General features: G+C 39.6%; 2 protein-coding genes across 5 annotated transcripts; both read left to right on the plus strand.

The window, feature by feature from the left end:
- The first annotated feature begins 467 nt into the window (after window positions 1-467).
- Window positions 468-8,811, plus strand: paqr5b (progestin and adipoQ receptor family member Vb). The gene is made up of 8 exons (XM_070833779.1): window positions 468-544; window positions 1,366-1,493; window positions 4,381-4,586; window positions 5,088-5,214; window positions 6,313-6,357; window positions 7,120-7,216; window positions 7,757-7,901; window positions 8,531-8,811. Exons 1-8 carry the CDS (start codon window positions 491-493, stop codon window positions 8,809-8,811), a joined length of 1,083 nt encoding a protein of 360 aa, XP_070689880.1. The 5' UTR covers window positions 468-490.
- Window positions 8,812-12,285: 3,474 nt separating this feature from the next.
- LOC139198793 (kinesin-like protein KIF23) lies at window positions 12,286-23,422 on the plus strand. 4 transcript variants are annotated; one of them, XM_070827745.1, is made up of 20 exons: window positions 12,286-12,384; window positions 12,812-12,948; window positions 13,074-13,186; window positions 13,326-13,496; window positions 14,291-14,403; window positions 14,703-14,824; window positions 15,009-15,111; window positions 15,250-15,329; window positions 15,485-15,604; window positions 15,816-15,975; window positions 16,341-16,502; window positions 16,673-16,839; window positions 16,960-17,133; window positions 17,810-18,013; window positions 18,249-18,566; window positions 19,864-20,097; window positions 20,265-20,353; window positions 21,302-21,362; window positions 22,365-22,405; window positions 22,543-23,422. In XM_070827745.1, the coding sequence occupies exons 2-20, from the start codon at window positions 12,859-12,861 to the stop codon at window positions 22,556-22,558; spliced, it is 2,538 nt and encodes an 845-aa protein (XP_070683846.1). In that variant the 5' UTR covers window positions 12,286-12,384; window positions 12,812-12,858; the 3' UTR covers window positions 22,559-23,422. The 4 variants fall into 4 exon arrangements, with proteins under 4 accessions (XP_070683846.1, XP_070683854.1, XP_070683862.1 ...); XM_070827753.1 differs by having other exon boundaries at window positions 18,249-18,558; window positions 19,868-20,097; XM_070827761.1 differs by lacking the exon at window positions 18,249-18,566.
- Window positions 23,423-25,478: the final 2,056 nt, after the last annotated feature.

Consider the following 25,478-nt stretch of genomic DNA (forward strand, 5'->3'; position numbering starts at 1 on the left):
CAGCTGGGTGTTTTTTGTTTTTTTTTCCTTAAACCTGCCTTACTGGCTGGACTGTCATCTCTTGTGAGTTTAACAAAAGAAGAGCTTTGTTTTGGAAACAAGTTTTTTTTTTAATGTGAATGTGAAGATGTTATAATTGTAGCAGCCTAGTCTTGAAAAACATGTCCTTTTTTTTACAGAAAAATCATGCCAGGCTGCAGTTGTGTGTGCATGTGTGTATGCATGCTTTTGTGTGTGTGTGTCTACACCTGTGTGCACATATCCTCCACCTCCAGCGAGACAGCAGGAAGAGGAGGAGGTGGGAGGGGGGGAGTGGCACAGGTACACTGGATATTCTCGCTGGGTTTGAAGAGGGAGGAGATGAAGGGCAGAAACCTTGAGGACAACATGGCAACACAAGCCTTATAAAGACGGAGGCACAGCCTGCTGGCGGCCTCAGTTCAGCTCTCCTCTGAAGCAGCAGCAGCAGCAGCACCACCTTGCAGTAGTCATGCTCAACCTCATGAAATTACCACGAGTCTTCACCATCAATCAAGTGCCCAAAGTAAGTTCATCTTCACTGTATCTTTACTGGACATTTAAGGACATTGCAGCTTCCACACAGGCAGACTGAGCTGGATTCAGTCTGGGGTTTGGGTGGAAACTTTAAAAGAAAAAGGCCCTTGGTGATTTTAAAGAAGATTTTAATGCAAAAGATTTGAATAAAAAAAAAAGTGTAATTGTTTTGCTCACAAAGTCATACTTGGATTTATTTATTATTCCTTTCATATTTCACTTCATGAAAAAATACAACATCGATTTCTCAGCTTTACCTGTGAGTGCAGTGCAGAGACTGATAAATCTAAGCATTTGTTTGTTTGAGAGGGAGGAACTCCATCTAGCTCCCCCTCCTGCATGGCTTGGAGTTGACATCAGTGCTTTCTAACTTTTTTGGCTTGTGACCCCTTAGAACAAATTAATGTGACTCATCGTGACAGTTACGTATGGAGATGAGCTGTGAGTAGATCAACCAAAGACTGATTTCTCCCACTCAAATTGTTTAGTTTGAAGGATTTCTAAAGGCCTAAAAAGGTGAAATAATCGAGTGTTTGGCAAGGGGGGAAAAAAGCAAAAAATATCATCCTGATCAACAGAAACATCTAAATTTCTTTCTTATACATTTAATCATCTTGTGGCCCCACAGATTTACCTTTTGGACACCTTGACATTAAAGTTGCCACACTTGGGCTGCTGAAGATTTCCTAGTCTTGTATAACTTGTTACCCTTTGCTCAAAATAGCTCTGAGAGACTCCTCCTGCCTCCAGAGTAAGAGAAAATTAGGTTTCACCAAGTAGTCAAACTAACCCAGAAGTTTCTCTCTCCAGGTTTTCCATGAGGACAGCATCATCTCCGGCTACCGACACCCCCACAGCTCAGCTACTGACTGCATCCTGAGCCTCTTCCAGATGACCAATGAGACGCTCAACATCTGGACCCACTTTCTGCCCACCTGGTACAGCTGACAAATGTTAATTTTACTGCAAAGCACTCCACATTTCACAAATGCGTGGTTGGTACCTGTGTTTGGTAGGCTGACAACATGTGACATATCCGGGGGAAGATAAGTTCAGTTGTTTTGGAGGAAGGTGGCCAGATTCGTGAAAGAGGTCAAAGCTCAGCACCAAGTAGGATTATCACCTTGTCCTCCACAATTCAAGGAGAACTCCCTACAGCATATTTAATAACCAGAAGTAACATTGTACATGTGCACAGATTTTGGATTTCTTCATACCGAACGTAGGATTTTCCAAATTCCAGCCAAAGCAAAGCAGGATGCCTCTTTGCATTCTTTGGCTTCATGTTAAAAGAATCTTGCATAGCTTGTTGAGCTTGTAGGTCAGAGAGGTATCCAGAATTTAACTATGTGGTTTTATGCACCAGTTAATTTTCTGTCTACCGAGGTTCTGTACCTATTATCAGGCAAAAACAGAGGATGTATTATATCACTTCTGTCACAGTCTGAGTAAAGCCTACCATTAATTTTACTGCTTCCTATCCAGAGTTACAGTATGTGTCTTCTTAGTATTCATACTATAAGCCAGTGAATGCATCCCAGTGTGAATTTAGTACCATAGATGGACTTGATAAATGCCAGGAGAGGGACTTACATTGTAATTAAGCCACTGTGGATACTGTAGAGGGCTGGCACAGGACACATATGTGCCAAATCACTCACAGGACTTGCAGCCATCAGTCTGGATTGACTCAAGTAAAATGAGAAGCATTGCACATACAGACAAGTTTGTTTTGAAGTCATATATCCCAGCAACCATGTGGGTCCAATAGACCTCCTGCAGTCTCACAGTCCCTCCCTGTCAACAGCGTTTTCTGTGCAACAGGACTCTTATAATACAGTTATTATTGTTCAGTTTACACATTTACATGTCTGTCATTTACTTTGTCCCACACACTGTAAAAATATGGATTTACACTGTTTGAAATACACACCTTCTAGCATGCATTGTATTTAGGTTAACTTGTTTTTACTAATTTGAGGAATGTTATAATGGAGGTTTGGTATGTACAGTACATGGGTATCAAATGAGTCACATGGTCTTGTCACTGATCTTTTTTTTAAAAAGTCAGCGTCTCCTCTCTGTTTGACAAACACAGAATGGATTTTAAATCTAAAACTTGTGGCGGCTCTATAACTAGTCAGTTAGTGTGCACGTGTGTGTGTGTGTGTGTGTGTTCACTTGAGTACATCTCTGCATATAAAGTTATTACAGAGGTTACTGCTTCCACCAGCCGCACTGCACTTCCTCCCCAGTGAGATGCCAGTTGCTTTGACTGCATGGTCCACGCAGATCGTCTGTGTGTGTGTGTGTTTGGTTGTGGGTGCATGTTGAGGATATGCTCAGCAGGGTACATGGGTGTTTGTGTCATGGGGCTTTGCGTGGACCTGCAGGGCAGCCACTAATGAGCAGATCTGTGCTGCAGGCTTTCATATGAGTTGCCACAATTAGTTAACTGCTCAGTGACGGGGAAAAGCACAAATAATGTTGATTTGTTAATGAGGTGCACCGAGACGTGGAAACAGTAGACGCAATACACAGATACACAAGGCAAACTAGTCTCCTGATAAGATTGTGGTTTTTCTGCAGAATTGTTAGCTGTTGTGTAACTGACAGTAGCTGACAAATGCCTGGTTTAATTAAGTGAAAATGCACATAGTGGCTGATTATGAACATCTAAGTTTTGCTAACATTGGCAGGTACTGACAGGTACAGGGATGATAAGCCCACGTATGTGTCCTTTAAAGGCATAGCTCATTAAATGTCTGACTCATCCGTCCTAATGTGGGGAATATACAGTAGAAATGTAATAAGATCAAAAAGTGATATCCAAACAATGTTGGCATTCTGTTTGTAATAATAATTCAGAGGTGGACATCACATAGCAGGTTTGTATATTTCTATTATTTTGTATTTTTGCTCATTAAAATAAGCCTCCCTCTGACTGTCTCAGTGGTTTAGTGTTTACCGTCACCTCACAGCAAGGAGCTGTTCCACATTGTTTTTGGTTAGTTTAAAAAATTGTTTATTATTTAGGAAATATGCTTATTTCCTCTCTTGCCGAGAGTCAGATGAAAAGATGGATCCTTGCTCTCATGTCTGTGCATGAAATACATATAGCCAGAGCTGGGAGGCTGTTGGCTCAGCTCAGCATAAAGACTGGGGGTCAGGGGAAGACCGCTAGCATGGCTCTCTACACAGATCAAAAATAGACCTACTAACACCTCTGAAGCTTAGTAATTGCCATGTTGTAACTACTTTATTTAATCTTTAAACAAACAGAAATGCAAAATGACAAGTTGTGGTTTTACGTGCTGTTAATGTGCCTTTGTCAGCACTGAAGTCTAAGAGGAAAAGTGTGTTTACAGTGCGCTCACACCCATATTTGGTGTATGATGTACAAATATCATGCACCATATTTTCAGCTACTCCTTTATTATCTCATTCATGTGCAAATATTCCAGCGATACTACTAGACTACAGGTGATTGTACTACAGTGTGACAGATGGCGTTACGCAATGAATCAGGCAAAATTAGTCATGTAGTAACAGCCACCATTGAAGGTATAGCATAGGTTTGTATGCAAAAGAAGTCACGCTATAGTGACACAGCGATTCCACTGATTAGATTCTTCTTATCTACTCATTTATGCAGGATTTTCCTTTAATATGTCAGTATTTGGATGTTTAGATGTGCATTTTGTGCTTCTTTTTGCATTATGTATGGCAACAAATGCTTGATAATATTATTAACTGTAAAACTAATCAGTGCTGCTGCATGTCATCCAATCTAATCAACTAAATGTATCGTGTTTCTCCTTGCAGGTACTTCCTATGGAAACTAGTGACGGTGGTGCTGATTCAGACAGCATGGCAGGACTCCTTCACGTGGCCTCTGGTCATCTTCCTGCTCTCCTGCTGTATTTATCCACTGGCGTCCAGCTGTGCTCACACCTTCAGCACCATGTCGGAGCGGGCACGCCACATCTGCTTCTTTTTCGACTACGGCGCCCTCAGTTTCTACAGCCTGGGTAAGTGTAAGTGGTTCACTGCTGAACAGTTCACTATGACCCAGAATGAGAAATTACACTGAGCAGTTCTGTTTTATGCACTGAGCCCTCCAGGCACTCCACCACTTATCAGTAAAAACTGTAGAGAAATCTGACAGTAAAGTGAAATCTAGTTAAATCAAATTAAATCAGAAATTGCTGTATTTGTTGTTAACAGAGTTCTCACATATTGTATATTACAACAAGAATTAGTTAAACTTAATTATATCCTCAATAGTGACACTTTGAGTGTGAATAGTTATAATACTGTGACATTTTCTTTGGTAAACACATAGTGCTGTGCAATGGAAGGCACTGTATCGACAGGTGTTTAAAATACTCTGATCTCTTTGTGGATATAACTGGTGGTGGACAAAATATCGTAAATAAATGATAAATCCCTCAGGCTGGAGTGTATATATGTCATATTATAAAACACAGTGTTAAAAGTTTACAGTTTTGCACTGTTGATGTATCCTGCAGGATCAGCAATTATCTATTCAGCCTATGTTTTCCCGGACAAGTGGGTGAACAGCTTCTTCCACCAGTGCTACATCCCCATTGCTGTGTTCAACACCATCATCTGCACCAGCATGGCCTGCTACTCCAGGTATGGTGAGCAAATAGATTTTTTACAGCTAATACTAAATCTTGATATTCTCTTTTGAAAAAGGAAAGAGTAACCTGTTAATTCATGTTACTAGCCAGCATGCAAACCCATGACTACATGTTAACATTAGCAAGCCCCAGTTTTAATAGTTAATAAGTTAATAGTTCTAAATGTACTGATAATACACGAGAGGCACAAACTGGAGCTTAAAGAAGCACTCTTGACTTCCCTGTTTGGGTCTGCAGGTGTGTTTTTGGACCTCACGCTAGCAGAGATCCAAACAGCATCCTTGGTGATGGTTGCTTTGCTTTATGACTTTCTCCACCTGAATGCCAAATTTGTTTCTCTTTTTTGGAACTTCTTTCTGTTGCATTTTGACTAGTTTATAAAGTTTTATCGCATGTAGTCATCAATCTTTTCTTTGTTTTTTGGGCGTTTACATGCAATACAAGCAGAGACCCGCTCTAGTGGGCCAACCACTGCTGGGTAATGAACAGTACTTGTGATTTTTGTAATACCAATATTACATGCACTGAGAAGAAGTGCAAATAAAAGGTCTTTCAGTTGTGGGCCACAGGCTCAATCTTCATTGTGTTAATGAGTTCAGCAATAGTCATTTATTTAACTTTTACATTAGCATGTTTGCATAGTAATACTAATTTTTTTTTCTCATGTTCTCCTCAGACTTTACTCTAATTAAGTGTCTTCAGTCAGTGTTGGTTTTGTTCCCAACTTTCCTATTTGCCAATCACATCACAGTTTAACTTTAACGTCTAGTCCTGGACCATGACAACATTTCATTGTTAGTATTTGTGATGTCAGATTGTGCATTTGAGTAAATATGTTTGATAAATCCTGCCAAGCAGCCTGATCACTGTGGCTGACGAGTAAAGCAGCGAAATAAAATGATAAATCTCTTGTCTTGTTTTTTCAACAACTTTTGTTGTTGGGAAGGAGATTCTGAATCAATTCAGTACTGTTTCACCTTGTATTTACAATTATCACATTGTTGCCTCTGTTATCTCTTCTTGTACTGGATTGATGTTGGCTTGGTAAAGCTAATTGTTCTTCTTTCACTCATCTCTCCCCACTGCTAAGGCTTGGCTTACCATATCTGCAATATAATCATGACATCGTAAAGAGGTAAAGACAATGCATTTGCTAAAAATCTAACAAACTCCTGCCATCACTTCACTGTTCTATCTAAAATCATTTTTGTTGTGCCTTAAATGACGTTAGCAAGAAACAGACAGACAGACAGACTTCATCCCACAGACACTGTTGACTGGGATTTCAAAAGTACAATTGAGAAACTCACTGTTTAATGGGCGATACCCAGTGACTATAGGGACCAACCCTGAACACTGTTACTGTAGTTTCAGCTGAGCAGGTTAGAGGAGCTAACAAAAAGAGCAGAAAAACGTGTTCTGCAACAACAATGGCATACTGACTTTAAGAAAATCAAAGGTGATTGAAGTGCTCTAGTATTATACAATACATGGATAATACCGTGTTTAAAAACATTCTGTGAAGAATCCCACTGATGAGAAAAATATCATGTTACATTGAATAACACAGTCCTTCAGTCTGTCACAGTCTGTCACAGTTGTGGCTTTTTGCACCCAGTAGCTACATCTACCATAAGGATGACATGACATTTAAACTGTGCCCACATGGATTACTACACACATGGCTTTGTACTTTCATTTTAATTTATTCAGTGTTTAAATACCAATTAAACCAAATTCCTATGTAGGTTTGGAATTATCCATGGTGATGGTGTGCAAGTAGTTTCTGCATAACTTCCTCCACAGATATAACACGCTGTAACCATCAGGAATATTCAGTTCATATAAATATTGTTAGTCATTATTGAAAATAACATCTTCTTTTGCTGTATTACAGATTCCCTGAGTGCCAGAGTCCAAAGTACAGCAAATACCTCCGTGTTGTTGCCTTCGCCTACCCCTACCTGTTTGACAACATTCCTCTCTTCTATAGGGTAAGGCTGCATCTTCATTGCTCTGCACTTCACACATCTGTGTCTTCACACTGAACACATCTTGAAGGTCGTAGAAGAGTTGTTTCATAGGGTTCATAAAGTCTAGTATATTGGCCAAGATGATGTTAGAAGTGACACATATCAGTGTACATGTCAAATATATTGGACATCATTTTAAAACCCAAATCTTCAACAGGAGTGACTTTTCTGCTAAACAGTAAAGAATTGAACAATAAAATTCCTACATTTTTTTCAGGGTGGATCATTGGCTCTGGTGCTCCATGTTTCTTTGTGTTAATGTCTATGACAAGGGTTATCTCACATGTGACATGATGTCAAGTAATATCAAACATTTTTAAAAGCATTTTTAAATGCACATTGCAAAAGTTATTCAAATTACAATACGATATATGATACGAATCTGATATGATATGATATGATACGGTGCTGTGACAGCGACAACTTATACTTGTACTTGTTTTGTTTCTATGTTCCATGTTGTTGTTTCTGTCAAATTTAACCTGTGTGTTGTGTTCACAGGTGTTTCTGTGTGTCGGGGAGGGCTGCACAGACAGTGATACCAACATGCTCCACTACAACCACATCGCCTTGGCTTTCCTCACAGGCTTTCTGTTTGCCACACATTTGCCTGAGCGCCTGGCACCCGGCAGCTTTGACTACATAGGTAAGATTGATCTGAGAAGTAGCTATTGTCATTAGCATGTTATGCATCGGTTTGTTTTCCCAGTGTGCCAAAGAACGTACAGAGAATTATCACCGGAGCTTTACATTTTACATTTTTCAGCTCACATTTAATTTTATGCTGTTTCCAGTGTTTTTATTTACTATTTATGAGACAGCTTTCCTGTAGCTGTCACCTTTGTAAAGCACTCATAGACTTTGAGTGGGTTCTATACTGTCAATAAAGTCAGTTATCTAACTACGTAAATCTAATAAATCAATGGTCAATTATTGAACAAAATACAATACAATTTAAAAGTGTGCCATAATGATGCATTTATGTGTACTAAAATTATTTGAAGAATTAATTCCATTATGAAAAAGTTCAAGTTCAGTTCAAGTCAGGCCACAACAAATGAATACTCAAATTTTGTAAGACACTAGATTCACATTAACACATTAAATGTATTCTCATTTGTGTTAACCATTGTGAAATCATGCTAAAGCATAACCAACTCCAAATTTTCCATTCTGTTTGAATCCGCTGGCAATGTGACTCATTTGCTCAGTGGTGAAGGATTGAATTCACTCCAACTACTGAGCTCTAACACGACTCGACTGCTCCCTCTGCAGGTCACAGCCATCAACTCTTCCATGTGTGTGGCATCCTCGGCACCCACTTCCAGATGAAGGCCATCGAACAGGACATGGTGACGCGGCGCCCCTGGCTCGTGGAGCACTCCACAACCATCACTTTTGCCAACTCAGTGGGTGTAGCACTGTTTTGTGTGGTGCTGAATTTGATTATCATCATCCTCTACAGTCTGCCTCTCCTCTCTGCTCCAAACTGCAAAGACAAGAAAAATTGTAAATGTCCAAAGAAAACGTCAGCCAAGGTCTGCGCTTGCTGCTAAACCTCCGGCTTCACAAGTCACAGCTGAGGGATCCCAGCTGGTCATGAGACATGTGAAAAGAGTGCATTATGGGTGATTTAAAATCATTGCAAAGAGCACCCCTGACCTGATATGAGCTGACGTAATGTTAAAGTGAATCACAACTTGCAGTCTGCACTAAACTCATGGAGGTATTTGACCTCCAGACATCACGTGATGACTGTTGTAGGATGTGTGGGTAAACTGAAATGGGCATAAGTTGCACAAACACATAATGGAAGTTTAGCAAAATATTTAACGTAAGGGCTCTAAATGTTTCTGAGGAACCTTTTTTGTGCAAAAAGCTATTAATACATCAGAATAGCTACATTATGAGCCAGTTCTCTATATGTTTATACAAATATTTTAAACTAAATTCTCTGATTTCCACACGTGTGGGGCTTGAAGAGACTGCAGGGAACAAAAACTACGTAAAATTCAAAATGATAATTTCTCTTTCAGTTCTAAACTGTAGTGCTGCATTATGTCACCGTTACCACGTACTGTTTCATTTTTATACTGCTTGTGCTCACACGCAGCCAACTGGATTGTACTGTCATGTTGAGTGAGAGCAGTTTGACTGTACATCACTCACATAAAACATGTCAGGACAAAAGGAAACAGTCCTGCCAGGGGAAGAGAAGGTTTGGTTCTCGAGAAGAAGTGACAACTTCATAAATTAAAAGTTTAGTTACTGTTAATATCAGTTTGTTTGTAATACAGAGTACATTTTTATTTTCCTCAAATGATTGTTCTTCTTCCTGTAGACCTGTGTGACATGTCACATTGTTACGTTAATGTGTAAAAACTGACAGTATTTATCTACAATGCTATTTATTATGATTTTTCAAATAAACTTTTATTAACCAAATCTGGCTGCATGTCATTCTAATTCTAAATAGGAGTGAATTGAGTTTTGTCTTGCCAGAGGTAGCATCAATTCCTTTGTTTTAATCCAGAGAAAACACTCATGAACACAAACACAGAATAAGTCATGAATAATCATGAATAAGAACAAGAAGAGGAAGATAGCACCTTTAAATAATATCATAATAATATGTGGACTGCTTATGAGTTAATATACGGGACAAGAGAAAAAAATGGACCTTCAGATTTACAATCAAGTGATTCTAATTGATAATCTCATAATGTAATTATACATAAGTGAATACGATTAAGATTGTGACTTAATAACTTTAATTTAGAATTTGCTGAAAATAATTAACAGTTGAATTAATAAGATAACATTGTCCATTGTAATATTTTCAATTACTGGACTAATATTCCTAAATATCAACAATTAAAATCTTAATTGGAATATTTAAGTGACTTAATAGCATTACTAGTTGTGGGTACTAGTGATACTATATTACTAAACCTTAAATTATTTTATCAAAGATCATGAACACTCATACAGCATCAGAAAGGTGTCATATCCACCTGCCTAATGTATAATGAAATAATGTAACCCGTTACATGAATCATTTCAGATTTGTTCCAGCATCTTTGTACCGTGCACCACTGCACAGTCTGCACTTTCTTTTTTGTTTGTATACAAATGTAGTTGTTTTTCCTATATTTATACATTATATGTATTGAGATCTGTATAAAGTAGTTTAAATGTTTATATTTGCCTTTGTTCAGCTTTATTATCCTTGTTTTTAGCTATTCTGTGTCAATGCATTAAGAGTGTGATTCTGAGCAAGAATTAACTGTCAATGCACAATATTTGAGATGGTGATGATTTAGCCAATCAGGTTACGAGTTGGGTACTAGAGGCGGGACTTCCGCTACTGAACGCCATGTCCGCGCTGTGATTGGTTGAAATGTCGGCCGGTCGGAAAAACGTTTCACAAGAGCGAATTTTTCAAATCGTGAAGAGGCGCTCTTGTGTTCAGTGAAGGGAAGAACAACACAAGCAATGCAGCGAGCGGGGTGAGTATTACCAGCCTTTACATTTAGCTTTTCAAAGCAAAATTATCCAAGTAACTAACGTTGCCTCCTAGAAAAATAGTAGTCTGGATAAGGAGGATTAGCTTTGTTTTGTTAGCATAGCTAGCCGTGTAGCCTGCTAACGCTAGTCGACTGCTTGGCAACGGGTTAATATTGGTGTATGAGGTCTGCATTCACTTCCCAACTCATACAATTACTGTGTTAAATCGCCACGAATAACGTTAATGGGTGCAGTAAAAAATCTCAATGCAACTAAGGCTAGTATAGCAAATGTAATGCCAAGTTCATGTTTTTGTTGGGCATCAATCACCTGTGAATTGTCGTTAGCAAAAGATACCTGAGCTAACTTGGCTAGTTCGCATAACTGATGAGAAGTTTAGGCATTAGGTTCATATCCTAGAATATTATAGCGTTTCCATTTTGCCAAATGAATGGGGATAGTTTTGCCCACCACACACTTGTGTATACACATATGTACCTTTTGGCCTGGTTTGATGCCTTCCGTTGTTTTGGCCTTGGCCCTTCAGTTCAAGTTAAGGTGAATTTTAACATTAAAAGTCACTTTACAATTGTGCGTTCCAGATTTTGTGGAAAGCCATTCATTGATACAAGGCAATTCAGAGATATTTGTCTGAGTTTGGTGTGAAAGAGCTTGACTGGTTTGCACAGAGCCCTTAACTCAACCCCACCCAACAACTTGAATGACTGAATTAGACCCCACAGTGTGAGCCAGGCAAAGTTCAGGTGTTCACATACTTTTGGCCACGTAGATACTTGGTGAATTATCTGGAATATAAACCAGTCATGTGTCTATTAATAACAGTATTGATTCTGTATTGCTTTATTACTTACAGTAAAGGGAAGACTCCTCGGAGGCCTGGCCCAAAAAAGGCATCCAACATAGAGAAAGATCCCGTTGGGGTGAGTGAACACTGCATGATTTGTTATTCCTCAAACTGACAATAGCGCCACAGCCACAGTAAAAGTGAACGATCAATATAAATAAAAGAAATAACTCTAAGACTGAATTTGCATTGTGCTAATCTAGTCATTCTTACAAACACAACCTATCAGGTCTTAAATTTGCAAAGACAGGAGGAGATCTGCTAACACCATATTACTGAACGACACAGTGGGCTCATACAGTCTTTGAGACGTTCAGACAAGGTTTATCTGAATGTAGTTCTTCCAGTTGTGATGTCTTCATCACAGACGGCCTCATCTGCCCATTCATCTTTGTAGGTATACTGCCGTATACGGCCGCTCGGAGCAGAAGATGAAGAATGTTGTATTGAGATGATCAGCAGCAGCACTATTCAGCTACATGCTCCTGATGGCCTCAAAGCTAACCGCAATGGGGAATACAAAGAGGTACGTGTGTCGCAGCTCTCTGAGCTTGTGAAGCAAACTGTCCATCTATACTTGTTTTTGTTCCCTCCATCTCACTCAGTTTTGATTCACATGTACTGTATGTTCTGTCTTTGTTTATCCTTTAGACACAGTACTCTTTTAAAAAAGTATTTGGTATTAATACCACTCAAATTGAGCTGTTTGAGGACGTTGCTAAGCCACTGATCGATGACCTCATTCAGTGTAAGAATGGTAAGTGAGTTGAAGCTTTCTTTTAAGGCATGAAATGAATAATGCGAATGATTTATCCTCTCTAGTGCTGAAAGAATTATTTGATCAACAGAAGGTTAGTTGAAAACATCAGTGGAGTTTCTCAAGCAAAAATGTAAATGCATTTGGTTTTGGTGACAAAGCAAGGCAAGATACTGATGCCCAAACTGCTCCCAAAGCTGTGCTTCAGCGTGTGAATGTAGCGTTACAGCACTTCGAGTAACCATTTACCATTTGCAAGTTCAAGGTTCACAAATATAAAGATTGGCTGTTTTTCCTCAAGTTCAATATGATTTTGAATGTGAAACCTTTGTGTTTTGGTCTGTTGGTGAGATAAAATCTGACCAAAATAATCAATACTCCTCTTTGTGGAAAGTGGTTATGTAATTGTGATATTTCATGTTCATAGGACTGCTGTTTACGTATGGTGTGACTGGAAGTGGTAAGACGTTCACCATGACTGGCTCACCTGGGGAGGGTGGGCTCCTCCCCCGTTCTCTAGACATGCTCTTCAACAGCATTGGCCCCTTTCAGGCCAAGAGATTTGTAAGACTTTCATTCATTCATTCATTCTTTGCCTACATGGTTCCTAAAATGAATAAATAATTAAAGGCAGTACATATTTGGAGACGGGTGGGACATTTACTCGAAATGTTTTAAACCATCATCAGGTGTTTAAACCAGATGACAAAAATGGGGTGGAGATTCAGAATCAAGTTGATGCTCTCCTGGAGAGACAGAAGCGAGACAGTCAACAGTCAGTGCCCAAAACGCCGTCCTCCAGGTAGTTATACATAGTTTTATTTCAGTTTTTTACATTCTATAGTATTTATGGTGCTCACAAAATACTGATGAAATTGGAAGAAACTGAGCTTAACATACATTTTGACTATTGTTGCTTTTCCTTTGATGATTTATTTCAGGCAGAAGGCTGACCCAGAGTTTGCAGATATGATCAGCTCAGACGAGGCGTGTAAATCTGAGAATGTGGATGAAGACTGTTGTTACAGCGTTTTTGTGTCCTACATCGAGGTCTACAATAACTATATCTATGACCTACTCGAAGACGCTCCATTTGATCCAATCAGACCAAAGTAAGAAGCAGATTTCAATTCATCGTGTGCTCTTTCAAAAACAATGTCATATTGAAAGTCTGTATGAAGCTTATTTCTATTCGGGTTATTTGTGTTGCTATTCATTTATGAGATGTTTCTGTCCACAAATTGTGTTGCTCAACTGCACCCACACAGTTACATCCTACTAATGTGCACTGCAGATGTTTTTCTAGTAGTTGTGCAACCACAAGGCGGCAATACAACCACTGTAAATGTGTTTTGTGTATGTGCTGAATTAGTTGATTGAGACATTGATTTTTTTGCTTTGTAGTTCCACAAGACAAGATGCACTCTTAAAAATCCTGTTTTTGTTAGGTGGCTCGGTGGAGGCACGCCTGTACGGAACAATGAGTTCATGTATGTGGCCAGTAGAAGTAAATTACACAGTGCGCTGTTTATTTCTAGTCATAACCTGGCTCTAACTGATGTGTTGCATAGATTGTCAGTACGTTTACATCCCATTAATCCAAAGCCCTCTAAATAGCTTAGGTGTAGCTTACTAGCTTTGTGTCATTTTGGTGGCTGTTGTGTTTAAGGATTGGCTCCCTGCTGTTACTGTTTGTATGGAGACGCATAATGTCCCTGAATGGCTAAAGCTTGTGTGCAAACCCAGTGTGCATGTGTCCATACCCCTGAATGTGCTTGTATGTCTCCCTAGATCATATTTTTATGTTAATGTCAACACTAACATCAAGTATTTTTCATTTTAGCTTTTGCTGCTTGTCTGACTTAAGTGACACATCATGGTGTTACATTGTTGGTGTTTGTTTCAGACCCCCCCAGTCCAAGATTCTCCGTGAAGATCAGAATCATAACATGTATGTGGCTGGCTGCACAGAGGTCGAAGTAAAATCCACAGAGGAGGCTTTTGAAGTCTTTTGGAAGGGTGAGTGGTAACGACAACCTTCTCTCTTATAGCTGCATTGTATTATATTTTATTTTATTACGTGTGTGTGTTCAGCCAACACAAAGTTTGGCACTCCGAGGTTGAACTGAGCTGACACTGCTAATATGCAGCAGGGCAGTTTTGAGATATAGCTTCCAGTGGTCATTATTGGTATTCATATTCAGTTTACCATATCAAATCTCAAATCAGCAGGAATAATTGGACACATTGGACCTGTATTGCTAGAACTGTGGTTAATGTCACAGTGTTATATTAATAATGCTCTGCTTGGTCTCCAGGACAAAAGAAAAGGAGGATAGCCAACACTCAACTCAACCGTGAATCCAGTCGTTCCCACAGTGTGTTCACGGTGAAACTGACCCAGGCACCGCTTGACGCTGATGGGGACCACATTCTACAGGTGACATGCAGCCCCAAAATTACACAAGCAGTCTGTTTTTTCAGAAGCGTTCATTTAAAAAAAAAAAAAAAAGGCCTGGGAATCCTCTCTGATTTTCAGTCCAAGATAATCAGGCCAAATGAATGTGTTAGAAAGGATTCCAGCTGATGTTTGGTGATGCTAATGGTGTGCTATTAAATTACAGGACAAAAACCAGGTTAACGTGAGCCAGCTGTGTCTGGTTGACTTGGCAGGCAGTGAACGCACCAGCAGAACAAGAGCAGAGGGAAGCCGCCTTCGTGAAGCAGGTTAGTTCATTCATCGCTGTGGGCTTCTCTTTAAAGTCAGCAAGAGGCATTTTCTGTGTATCTGCAGGTCGTCATCACTATTATTTAATTGTGATGTTTGTTCAAACACCAAACATCTCTGGTAACATCTTTTTAAAGGAAATATTAACCAATCCTTGATGACACTGCGCACATGTATTGAAGTCCTGCGTGAAAACCAGATGTGTGGAACTAATAAGGTAGGTATTTTATCATATGTTCATCATTGTAGCATCATTTTATAAGTTTTGATTGTTGCTCTTTTATTTCTATGTAGAGAAACTTGATCAATTTTCATTTATATCATTGGTAATTTTCCAGCAGGTGCAGTTTCATAGATTTCATTTTCTTCCAGATGGTGCCATACAGGGACTCTAAAGTTACACATCTGTTTAAAAACTACTTTGATGGAGAAGGAAAGGTCAGGATGATTGTGTGCGTCAATCCAAAGGCTGACGATTATGACGAAACTATGGTAAGCCATTGTATTTGTGTTTATATACACTCCTTGGATTTGTCCCACAGATATACAAATTTCATCCAAGTTTAGTGTTGATGCTTTGAAACTTTACTGGAAATTTACAGTTGAGTTTCAAAACACCAGCCCTTTATTTTGGAGCACTTTTGGGGGCTTTAAGGAAATTAGGGAGTGTATTTCTAATAGCATTTCTTTGTACATGCTGCAGCTGGTGATGCGCTTTGCAGAGATGACCCAGGAGGTGGAGGTGGCACGGCCGGTAGACCGACCGATCTGTGGCCTTGCTGCAGGACGCAGACAAAGAAACCAGGTCTTCAAAGATGAGCTCTCATGTCGCCTGGAAGAGCGAGGAGGTCCTAGTAATGCCGGTAAATCGCCCTTTAAGTCAGTACTAGTAGCTCACTGTCTGTTTGGAAAATACCCAGTTTTAATTGTTAGGTTTTCAAGGTTAGTAATATGCTTGGATTCATACTCATTGAAAAGTGCTTTTTCAGCATAATGTATTGTTTCATCTACATAATAACTCATGTAAAGCACATTTTTTTTCAGTATTTGAAATGAAACAATTACATCTTCGTATTTGTTTGTGACAATATATATTGATTGCTGTGGGTATAAAGGAATTCTGTAAACTTTATTTTTTACATGTCTGATATACATTTCAGAATCTTTCTTGCTGTATGTTACTAGTCTACCCAAACATTTCCATGACTTGTTATTATTTACACTGTAGATGACCATGGTCTGTTGAACCAGCTCATTGAAAGCCTTCCACCCCTGCCTCCCTGTGAGCTGGTGGACTCAGCTGATGATCAGACATTGCCCCGCCTGATTGAAGTCCTGGAAAGGAGGCATCGTATCCGTCAGATGATGACAGAACAGTTCAGCAAAACTGGTACAAGCTCAATTTCTACACCACAAATATTTATCTGGCATATGCAGACAGCAGGTATACATTCGGTTACTACATACTTACATTCAGTTAGGGTTTTTTGTCTGCACGAGAGAGTAATAGAGTAAGTTTAAAAACCATAACAGTTTACATTAATGTGATTTCTCCTACAGCCAATACACTGAAGTCCATGATTCAGCAGTTTGACAGTCAGCTCAACGCAAAGGAGACCTTCCTCCATGATCAACGAAACAAACTGAGCGAGAAAGACCGAGTCATCCTCAACCAGAGGACGGAGATGGAACGATTAGAGAAAAAATCCAAAACGCTGGAATACAAGGTCTTCGCTTCTCCCCCACAAAACTCCCCATTTCTACTTTCTGGTTTTGCACCATTTTAAACATGCCTATAAAAGTAAGCATGGCTTTTTTTTCTCACACTACCGTTACCTGCTCTTTAGATTGATATCCTGCAGAAGACAACAGACATGTATGAGCAGGACAAACGCTCTCTTCAGAATGAGCTGGAGACCCGGGAGCAAAGGCTACTGAGAGAGCTGTCAGAGAGGAGGCGCATGGAGCAGCGCATGCACGGCATGGTGACGGACACCAAACTCAAGTGGGAGAAGGAGTGTGTAAGTGGAATTATATAGTAGTGAGTAGTAGTGTAACATAGTCATAAGATTTAGTGTGACTTTGGTGCTTTGGATCCTAAATAACGTGTTTAGTTTGACAGAGGAAGCGGTAGTCCGCAACTCCTGTGTTCTGGGAGGTAAAATTATTGTTTTAAGACTGACTAGAGGGAGATATAACCTAAGGTACCTTTCATTCTCTCCATTGTGGCTTCTCTGGTCTGCTGTCAGAGGAGAGGAGATGAAGGGGAAAGCAGAGAGGGTTGTAAGTAGCATCCTCAGCCAAGGCTCTGCATTATCAGACATATTGGCTGAAATTCCATTATCAGAACAGGTCATCATAATTATATTTTTCTTGCTTATTCTTCAATAATATATTGTCCAATATATCACACAGCCTTAAAAATGTACAAGATGCATACTTCTCTTTTTAATACAACAAAAAGCCGTGGACCTGTGGCAGATTTTGGTTCAACTTTTACTCCCTTGATTTGCCATGTTTATCATCTCAGACCTTCATCAGGTAAACTTCACACGCCATCTGCAGTACCATAACTTTGTGGCTGGTAAAATTAAACTCACCACTTATTTAGAAATGAGAAATGTAAGCCATCCCCAGAGAATTTCGTCATATAGGATTAAATGACGAGACTGTTTCCCACTGGTGTTTTCTAATTAGGAGAGGCGAGTGAACGCAAAGCAGCTGGAGATGCAGAACAAGTTGTGGGTGAAGGATGAAAAGTTGAAGCAGCTCAAGGCCATAGTGACAGAGAGCAGTGGCGGCAGCTGTCCCACTGAGCGTCCAGAGAAGCCTGAGAGGCCCTCAAGAGAGAGAGATCGCAACATCGGCCAAAAGAGATCTGCCTCACCGGCGCCACTTTCTGTGAGTTATATCCTCTGTAATTCCTGCTGTTCCATCAGTGTGCACCTCATCACCCTCACATGAAACTTCATTTAACATGGAAATTTTGCATGCTACTAATTTATTGTGATAACCTTGAATTGAATTTGAAGATTTCTATGCTTCCTATACACGGCAGCTTCTTTACCCTGTTGTATTTTAATCTGGATCCCCTAACATCACCAATGCTTGGCCCCATTCCCTCGTCACTTTTCAGGACATCAGACAAACACCTTCCCATCAAAATCGTGCCAATGTTAGGGCAGCTCAGGACCTTTACTCCATCTCCACCACCACCTCCTCTTCAGCCTATCCTTCAGTAGCCTCCTGCATCTCTGTGTGGGAGCAGAGGTTGCCCGTAGACTCAAGCAGCCAGGCTAGTCATCCTGGAACTCCCCAGTACAAGAGCCGGACTCCCGCCCCATACCACAGCACCAGCAGTGTGGGTCGCAGGAGAGGCCAGCGCTGGGCCCCAGACAGTGAGGCCCCAGCCACAGCTCTTGTCTATGGGCTTGACCTAGAGGCAGGTGCAAGGGTTAGTGTTTGTGTATGTGTGTATTAGAACCTAGATTTAGAAGTAGTTTTAAGCCCTGCTGTAGAACTGCACAGTAGATGCCTGCCTGTTTAGAAATGCATCAAATGGAAGTGCTGCATCGCTGTAGGCTGGTGGTAGGCTCATTAAGACTGTAAGGGCAGACCGATCTTTCATGCTTGTAAATCCTCTCAACTTGCATCTTAAGCTTTATGAGTAGTATCATTTTTGTAGCTCTGTCTGTTGCCAGCTGCTCTCTTGAACCGCCTTTTCCTTGTGGTGTATCGCACACATTTTAGTAGCACCTCAAAATGACAACCCACAATTACACATTTATTGAAAGAATGCTGTCACGTCGCTGTAGCAGTACTGCACGTTTTGAGTGGTGCAGAATTTTGCATGCTTATCAATCAGATGCTCACAAAAGGTAAGGACAAATGTACCAAAAACATCAGCAGACTTGACACACAACTGCAATGTTGGAGCTTGGTTAGTCTGCGTTTGGAGTTATCTGATTTCTGACTGGGCTTGCAGAGTTATTGATTGGCATGTTTTTTATTTTTAAAGTCAGCTCAGATTAAAAGACTCACTGCTGGGTTTTGGGTGCCCAAATGAACAACAGCCTTTACTTGACTTATTGGACTGGAGTTAGAAATACTACGGCTGTACACATAGTGGGCAAAAGCAACCTGAAACGGACACTTGGCTTCTTACAAAATGTGCACATGTGCAACTCTTTGGTCTTTTTGTCAAGATCTGTTTTACAGAATCCTATAATGTAGTCTTATGTTTAAGACTCCACTGTGTCAGTTGTCAAGAGATGTTAAACCTTCCTCTGTCACCTGTACTTTAGATCACATCTGTATTCTGTTTGCATGTTGCCTTCATTGCTAGACTGATTTCCACACTACTCGTGGGCTGCTTTGCATGTTAATTCCAATTCACTGTACTGGGCTGTGTTTTGGGTAATTCATGGAAATATGTATTCTGGAAGGCCAAATTATTGACGGTTTTGAAGGTGATGTGAATCTATATTTGGGGGGTTACAATACTTTTGAGAATTTTTCTCCTAAAATTTAAAAATGTATTTAAAAAAAAAAGGTAGAAGGTAAAAAATAATCTATCCGTTTGGACACGCCCCGTCCCTCTTGGACTTCCAGTGGTACATCTATTTTCAGTACCAGCTAACACCCTGTAATGATCGACCTTCCCTACTAACCCTGACAAATTTGAAACGGTCCCTGCTGGTGTCACATGTGAATAATGTCCTGGTTTGTTTTTCTCACACTGGGATCACCAGACAGCGCCTCCAGTTCATCCGATGCACAGGCGCTCACACTCTGCGGGTGGGGAGAAATGGGTAGACCACAAACCACCTTCTAATTTGGACCTAGACACTGTCATGCAGCCAATCATACCCAATGCAATCAAGGTGTCGACCCCGAACGAGAAAGCTCTGGCTAAATGCCACAAGTATGTGCTTAGACATCAAGAGCTTGCCTCAGACGGGGAGATCGAGACCAAATTGATCAAGGTAAAATGACTTGTGATTGTTACCTTGCATAAATTTGACTTAATCATGTTCTTTCTGATTTCACATTGGGGCAGTGCTACCTTTTCTGTTGAATGCAGAGTACGTGCTTCTTCCTGTACTCTCATCTTGGTTATTTGTGTGAGGTTTTTATTTTTGAACTTCCTCAGGGCAATGTTTTTAAGACCAGAGGCGGAGGACAAGCTGTGCAGTTTACTGACATTGAGACGCTAAAACAAGAATGCCCGACAGCACAAAGGTACAGTATTGGCTCATGTATTTAAAGATCCTAATGCTTTCTATGGATGAGTACAAGGCAATATGACAGTATCAATAAAATAATAAAATATAAAATGGGTAGTTCAAATCAAGCAGTCTGGTCTGGTTCATAGCTGTGACATAATTATAAGATACCATGTCTGTGACGTCCAATTCCTTCATACAATTCAGAATCACTCTACATTTGAGAAAAAAACAAGATCACCTGCATGTATACAACACAGAGTCCGAACCAGGAAGACTTTATCCCTTCACTACTACTTCAACTTTTTTCACTCCGAGCCTTTCTTCAACAGGCAACACAATAAAGTAGCTGTTTGCACTTTACATTTTTTTTTATGTTAGCGCTTTATTTTTTATTTTTACTTATTACTTTATTCTTTTATGGTTAATAGAATGTCGATGTTGGAGCCAGAGCCTGAGCTGCTTATTTTATTTTTTTATTCATTGATTAAAAACTATTTGCACTGGAGTGTCTATTACTTTAATATTGCCATACTTGGTGATCGTTCTATAAAACCCTTCATGACGGGCCAAACAACACCCCTTAGTCATGAGCTATTGCTTAAGTATCATCAAAACAGTTGTCCCACATGGTTTTAGCCCTTGCAGCAACAACTTTCACATTTGACAAATAACTACAGAGAAGTGTTTTTGCAGGATAAAGTTAGGGAAGGATCTAAGTTCAGATAACTCAACTCTCCCACAGAGCCAGTGAAGTGGCTTTTAGCAGGGCTTTTTTATTCGCATGTATGGAAATACTGTCTTCATTTGTTTATGTATGTTTAAAAAGGTTCACACATGCCACAAACCATCTTTTTATATATGCTACTGAGGGAAACCGGAAAAATAAAATGAGGTTCAAGTTGGGTGAATGCTTTTTAGATGTGTTGTCCATAAAAGTGACAAAAACCCATCTTTGTTTCAGTCGCAAGAGGCGATCGGGGTCTGGAGAAGGACCAGCTCAGATCGAGGACATAGAAAACAGGGTAAGCTCTTAATCAAAGCTCGCGTGAAGCGATAACAAATAATAGGTTCTGAGTTTGTCACACCTCAAAAATGTGTTATTAACTACCCAGCCAAATTTTAGGGATTGGAAAAAAATCACCAAGTGAATGTAAATAGGTTACAAAATCATGAATACACTATTTTCTGCTCTGAAATGCTGGGGTCGTTGAAACCACGACCACTGTGGTCCCTGTGAGATTGATAGAGGGAACTGCAGGCGATTTCCGAGTGTTTTATGGCTCCACTAGTGCTACTTACCAATGCTGACTTTAAGCCGTTCAGTCACTTGACTTGATATTTATTTTGAGCCAGTGTAGGGGTTAATGGGTATCCTGCTGCTGCCCTCTTAGCTGAAGCTACCCTGGCCTAATGTTACCAGTTTAGCCTTTTTAACTGCAGACAACTCTACCTCAATAACCTCAATAGTTAGCATTACAGTAGATGTCATGGGCACCCCAGATAGTTTTATCTGCTGGCTTGTTCACACACCCACTAGCATAGTGTCATCGGCAGCCTCTTCAGAGTTTGTCCCCGTCTGGCGACCCAGACGATAGGACTCCATTACCCGTGACGTCAGCTTATGGGTAATGGGCCAGAGAGCTTCCGACACAGACCCACTCTAGCTTTATACAGTATTAGTGGAGGGGTTGTGCTAAGTATTGCGCTAATGCATCATGGAGCCATGAGCCGGCCCAAAAAATGCTGAACTGTTTAACAGTCTAACACCACAATCCAGTACTACACAGTTCAGTCTTTTCACATGTTCTCAGCAACTATTTTCACTTATAGAAACGTTTAGAAACAAATGTTCCTTTACACAAACTTTAAACTAGAAATACAACAAAATATAAATGCACTTTCATACACATACTCATACTCTCTGGTGACTTTAGTGTGCAATGAATATAAAAAGAGATTTTTCTGTGTTCAAAGAGCGGGATCATTTATGTATCAAACCCTTGTCAACTTTTTCCTCCCATTAGGCTCCAGTGGCCAGCACAAGTTCAAGCTATGGGTATCAAAAGTAAGCAAATAACAACGTGTTTGTTTGTGTTTATGTGTGTGTGCACTGTTTACAATGTTCTATAGTCCAGCTCTTGTCTTGGTTTTATAATTAGAGTTATCACAATTTGTCCCCTTTTTTTGTTGTCCTTCTTCCAGACGCAGAAAGCCTTAAGTTGCTGTACATATGAAGGAACTCTTTGCGTCTTGAAAACATGCAAGATTTCGGAGCAGCGAAGAGAGCGCTATGTGAAACTATGCATCTTTTTGAGAGTCAGAGCATTTTTCTATTATAACAGATCTTATTACATATTAGTAGGTTGCCATTTATAATTGAATCATAGCCACAATGACTGATTTAAAGTAGATGTAGAATATTTTAAGTGTAATTTGCTGCATTAGTGTGCTTTTTCCCTTTTGGATGCTGGAATTATTACTTCTTAAAGAAATGGACATTTTAACAACCAGATATGAATACTCTGTGATAAATTTAATCCTGTATTACTTCATCTTTTCACTGCTTTTCTCCTGCTGTCCAAAGATTAGAATATTTGAGCTTTAGAACAATAGGAAGTGGTTGTTTTTTTTACTTTATAGTGTCATTGCTTGGTTTTTTTTCCCAAGGATTATTCATTTATTGAATGTTATACTGAGCATGGCTGGCTGGTTACAAAAAAATACAGTACAGAACACAGTTGTTTTAGAATTACGTCAGCTGTACATATAGTGCTGTCGAGTAGGTTTTGCTGAAACCAATTTCTGACTAACTGTAAATAAGTATCATGACACTTTTTACTCTGTTCATTGAAAGCGCTCATAAGATGTGTAGCACACCACCCTTTTTGGTGGCATTAAATTTATTTCACCCCGAAGTCTGTGTAATGATTCTTAATTCATGAAGACAGAACTGGTATCAATCTTTAAAACCTTGAACATTTCCAGAAGCCTTTTTTTTTTTTTTTTTAATTTCCCAAGCTATGATGGTTTGTTTCAGTTTAATGTTACATGTAAAGCGGCTGTAAGTGAAGTATTGGATGGTTCTCCATGTGTTTGATCAGAATAGAAGAAAAGGTATTTTTGTTAAGATGTTTTACTTTCACTAAATGGAAAAAGATGTTTTTAGAAACAGGTGCCTTGTATAAAACAAATTCTGAGCATATTGAATAGAATAAAGAAACTAATTATACATGTTAAATGATATCATTTTAATCATTCTTTATGGCAAGAGGATTTCCTCTTAATAAGTTGTATAAAGAGACTAAACTCCTGAAGCTAGAGGTCAAACGCACATTTCCTGCCACTATTTGTCAACGCCACAATGACCCATTCAGCCTGAAGTCAAAGGCTCACTTTAAGGCTAAGTACACCGGTTGCCCTGCTGACAAGTCGACACTTTATGCCTGTTTGTGCAACATTTTTGGCCTGTCAACAGGTGAGAAATGTCAAACCAAACGACACAACTGGGTAGACGCGTACACTAGCAAGTCTGTGTGTGTGTTGTTTTTTTTCTCTTTCTCACCTCTGCTAAGTCCTGTGCACTCAATCTTTCCGTTTGCACCCTGGTTGTGTAAAATTCCTCCAATATGTTTCAAATTCTGAGGACGTTGGTGTTTGACAAATTTTGGATCACCAATTGTAGCATCATTTTTACCATCCAATACAAAGTGCTAACCCTGAACAATAAGTCTTTTTTTATCCCTTTATTTGTTTATGCTTTAAGTTTCACAAATTAATGCCTGTATACTGTGTGGTAATATATGAATACTCATGAGACATCATTGTACAACTTCAACCTGACTTTTCTGTTAGAAATAACATGTAGTTTAAATAGACCTCGGCATTTGATATCAAACTGGCTGTGATTTCACAAGTCATTATAAAAGTGAATATTGCTAAATGATTTCTTGACACAACTACCACTTAGACAGGCAGATGCTGGATAACCGTTTAGCCATTACTTTTCCTAGTAGGACTAATTTTCACAAAACTCATAGTTCAATTGTCACAGCAGACTCAAAATGCTGATATATATTTTTCTTCCATTAGGTAATTTCTATTTTGTCAAATTAAGTGGAACTACTATATATTTTTCCATGCACCCCCTGGGGTACAAGTACCTTGGTTGTGAATCATTGCTTCACAGTGTTTATTCAGTGAGTTTATTACATTAACATGTTAAATCTGCTGTGTGGTCTGGTGGTGCCACGCACACACTCAGCAGAGGGGAATGAAAGCTTGTAGTTTAAGAAGTGAACAGCAGGTGGAACTAAATACCTTTAGAAAGCACGTGTTTCTAAATATAGCTGATTGGGGAATATGGGCTTCAGAGCTGCATCAAATACCTTCAATTTGGGCCTGTGTCTGCTGTGAGGCAAAATCTGATGTGATATTTATTATCACTTAAAAAGCGAATCCTCATAAGCTACTTTTCTTTCTACACTTTACTTTCCAGACCTGAAACGACCTAACAATGCACTGAGTTTGACGGTCATCCATTTATGGAGGTGTTATGCGCTCTACTCACTCATGGCCACTGACAGCTTGTGTTTCCCAGGATGCCCTTCTGCCTCAGTGGTATCATTTCACAGTGAATGCCTGGACAACCAGGATGATGAGGTCACTGATTCTGCTGAACCACTTTTCTGCCTGGATGATGAGCTGTCATTAATGTCTCTCTAAGATTGAAATTGCCGCATTTTCACTTCACAGCAAATGAAGCTGAAAAGTATGCGTGGTAATGGCCAATGTGCACTTGGCTAATTGACTGTGGAAGGCAATTAAGTTACTGGAGCTGGTTGATCAAATATGAGCTGTTTTTTTTTTTTTTTTTCTATTTAGAGGCCATTGAACATGAAGTCCTACACACTGCCTGCTCACTTAATCATGTATTTTTAAAGATGATAATTTCAATGAGAATCTAAAATCTCACATTTTAAATAATAAATGCCTGGTGTGCTGTTGTTGAGCTGTTGTTTTTCATGATTTCCCCCTATATTCACCCATCATTGCACTTTTCATACAAACCAATATTGCAAGGGTGGTAAGTATATGCTGGAATGAATATTGAGTGAATAATATACTGTAATAGTTGAGTT

Source organism: Pempheris klunzingeri, chromosome 1 (genome assembly GCF_042242105.1).
Source record: "Pempheris klunzingeri isolate RE-2024b chromosome 1, fPemKlu1.hap1, whole genome shotgun sequence".
Classification (NCBI taxonomy): Eukaryota; Metazoa; Chordata; class Actinopteri; order Acropomatiformes; family Pempheridae; genus Pempheris; species Pempheris klunzingeri.

Coding starts and splice junctions, on each gene's coding strand:
- paqr5b (XM_070833779.1), top strand. CDS start 491: ATGCTCAACCTCATGAAATTACCACGAGTCTTCACCATCAATCAAGTG. Junction 545..1,365: donor CCATCAATCAAGTGCCCAAA/GTAAGTTCATCT, acceptor TTCTCTCTCCAG/GTTTTCCATGAGGACAGCAT. Junction 7,217..7,756: donor ACATTCCTCTCTTCTATAGG/GTAAGGCTGCAT, acceptor TTGTGTTCACAG/GTGTTTCTGTGTGTCGGGGA.
- LOC139198793 (XM_070827745.1), top strand. CDS start 12,859: ATGACTGGCTCACCTGGGGAGGGTGGGCTCCTCCCCCGTTCTCTAGAC. Junction 14,825..15,008: donor ATGGGGACCACATTCTACAG/GTGACATGCAGC, acceptor ATTAAATTACAG/GACAAAAACCAGGTTAACGT. Junction 20,354..21,301: donor GAATGCCCGACAGCACAAAG/GTACAGTATTGG, acceptor TCTTTGTTTCAG/TCGCAAGAGGCGATCGGGGT.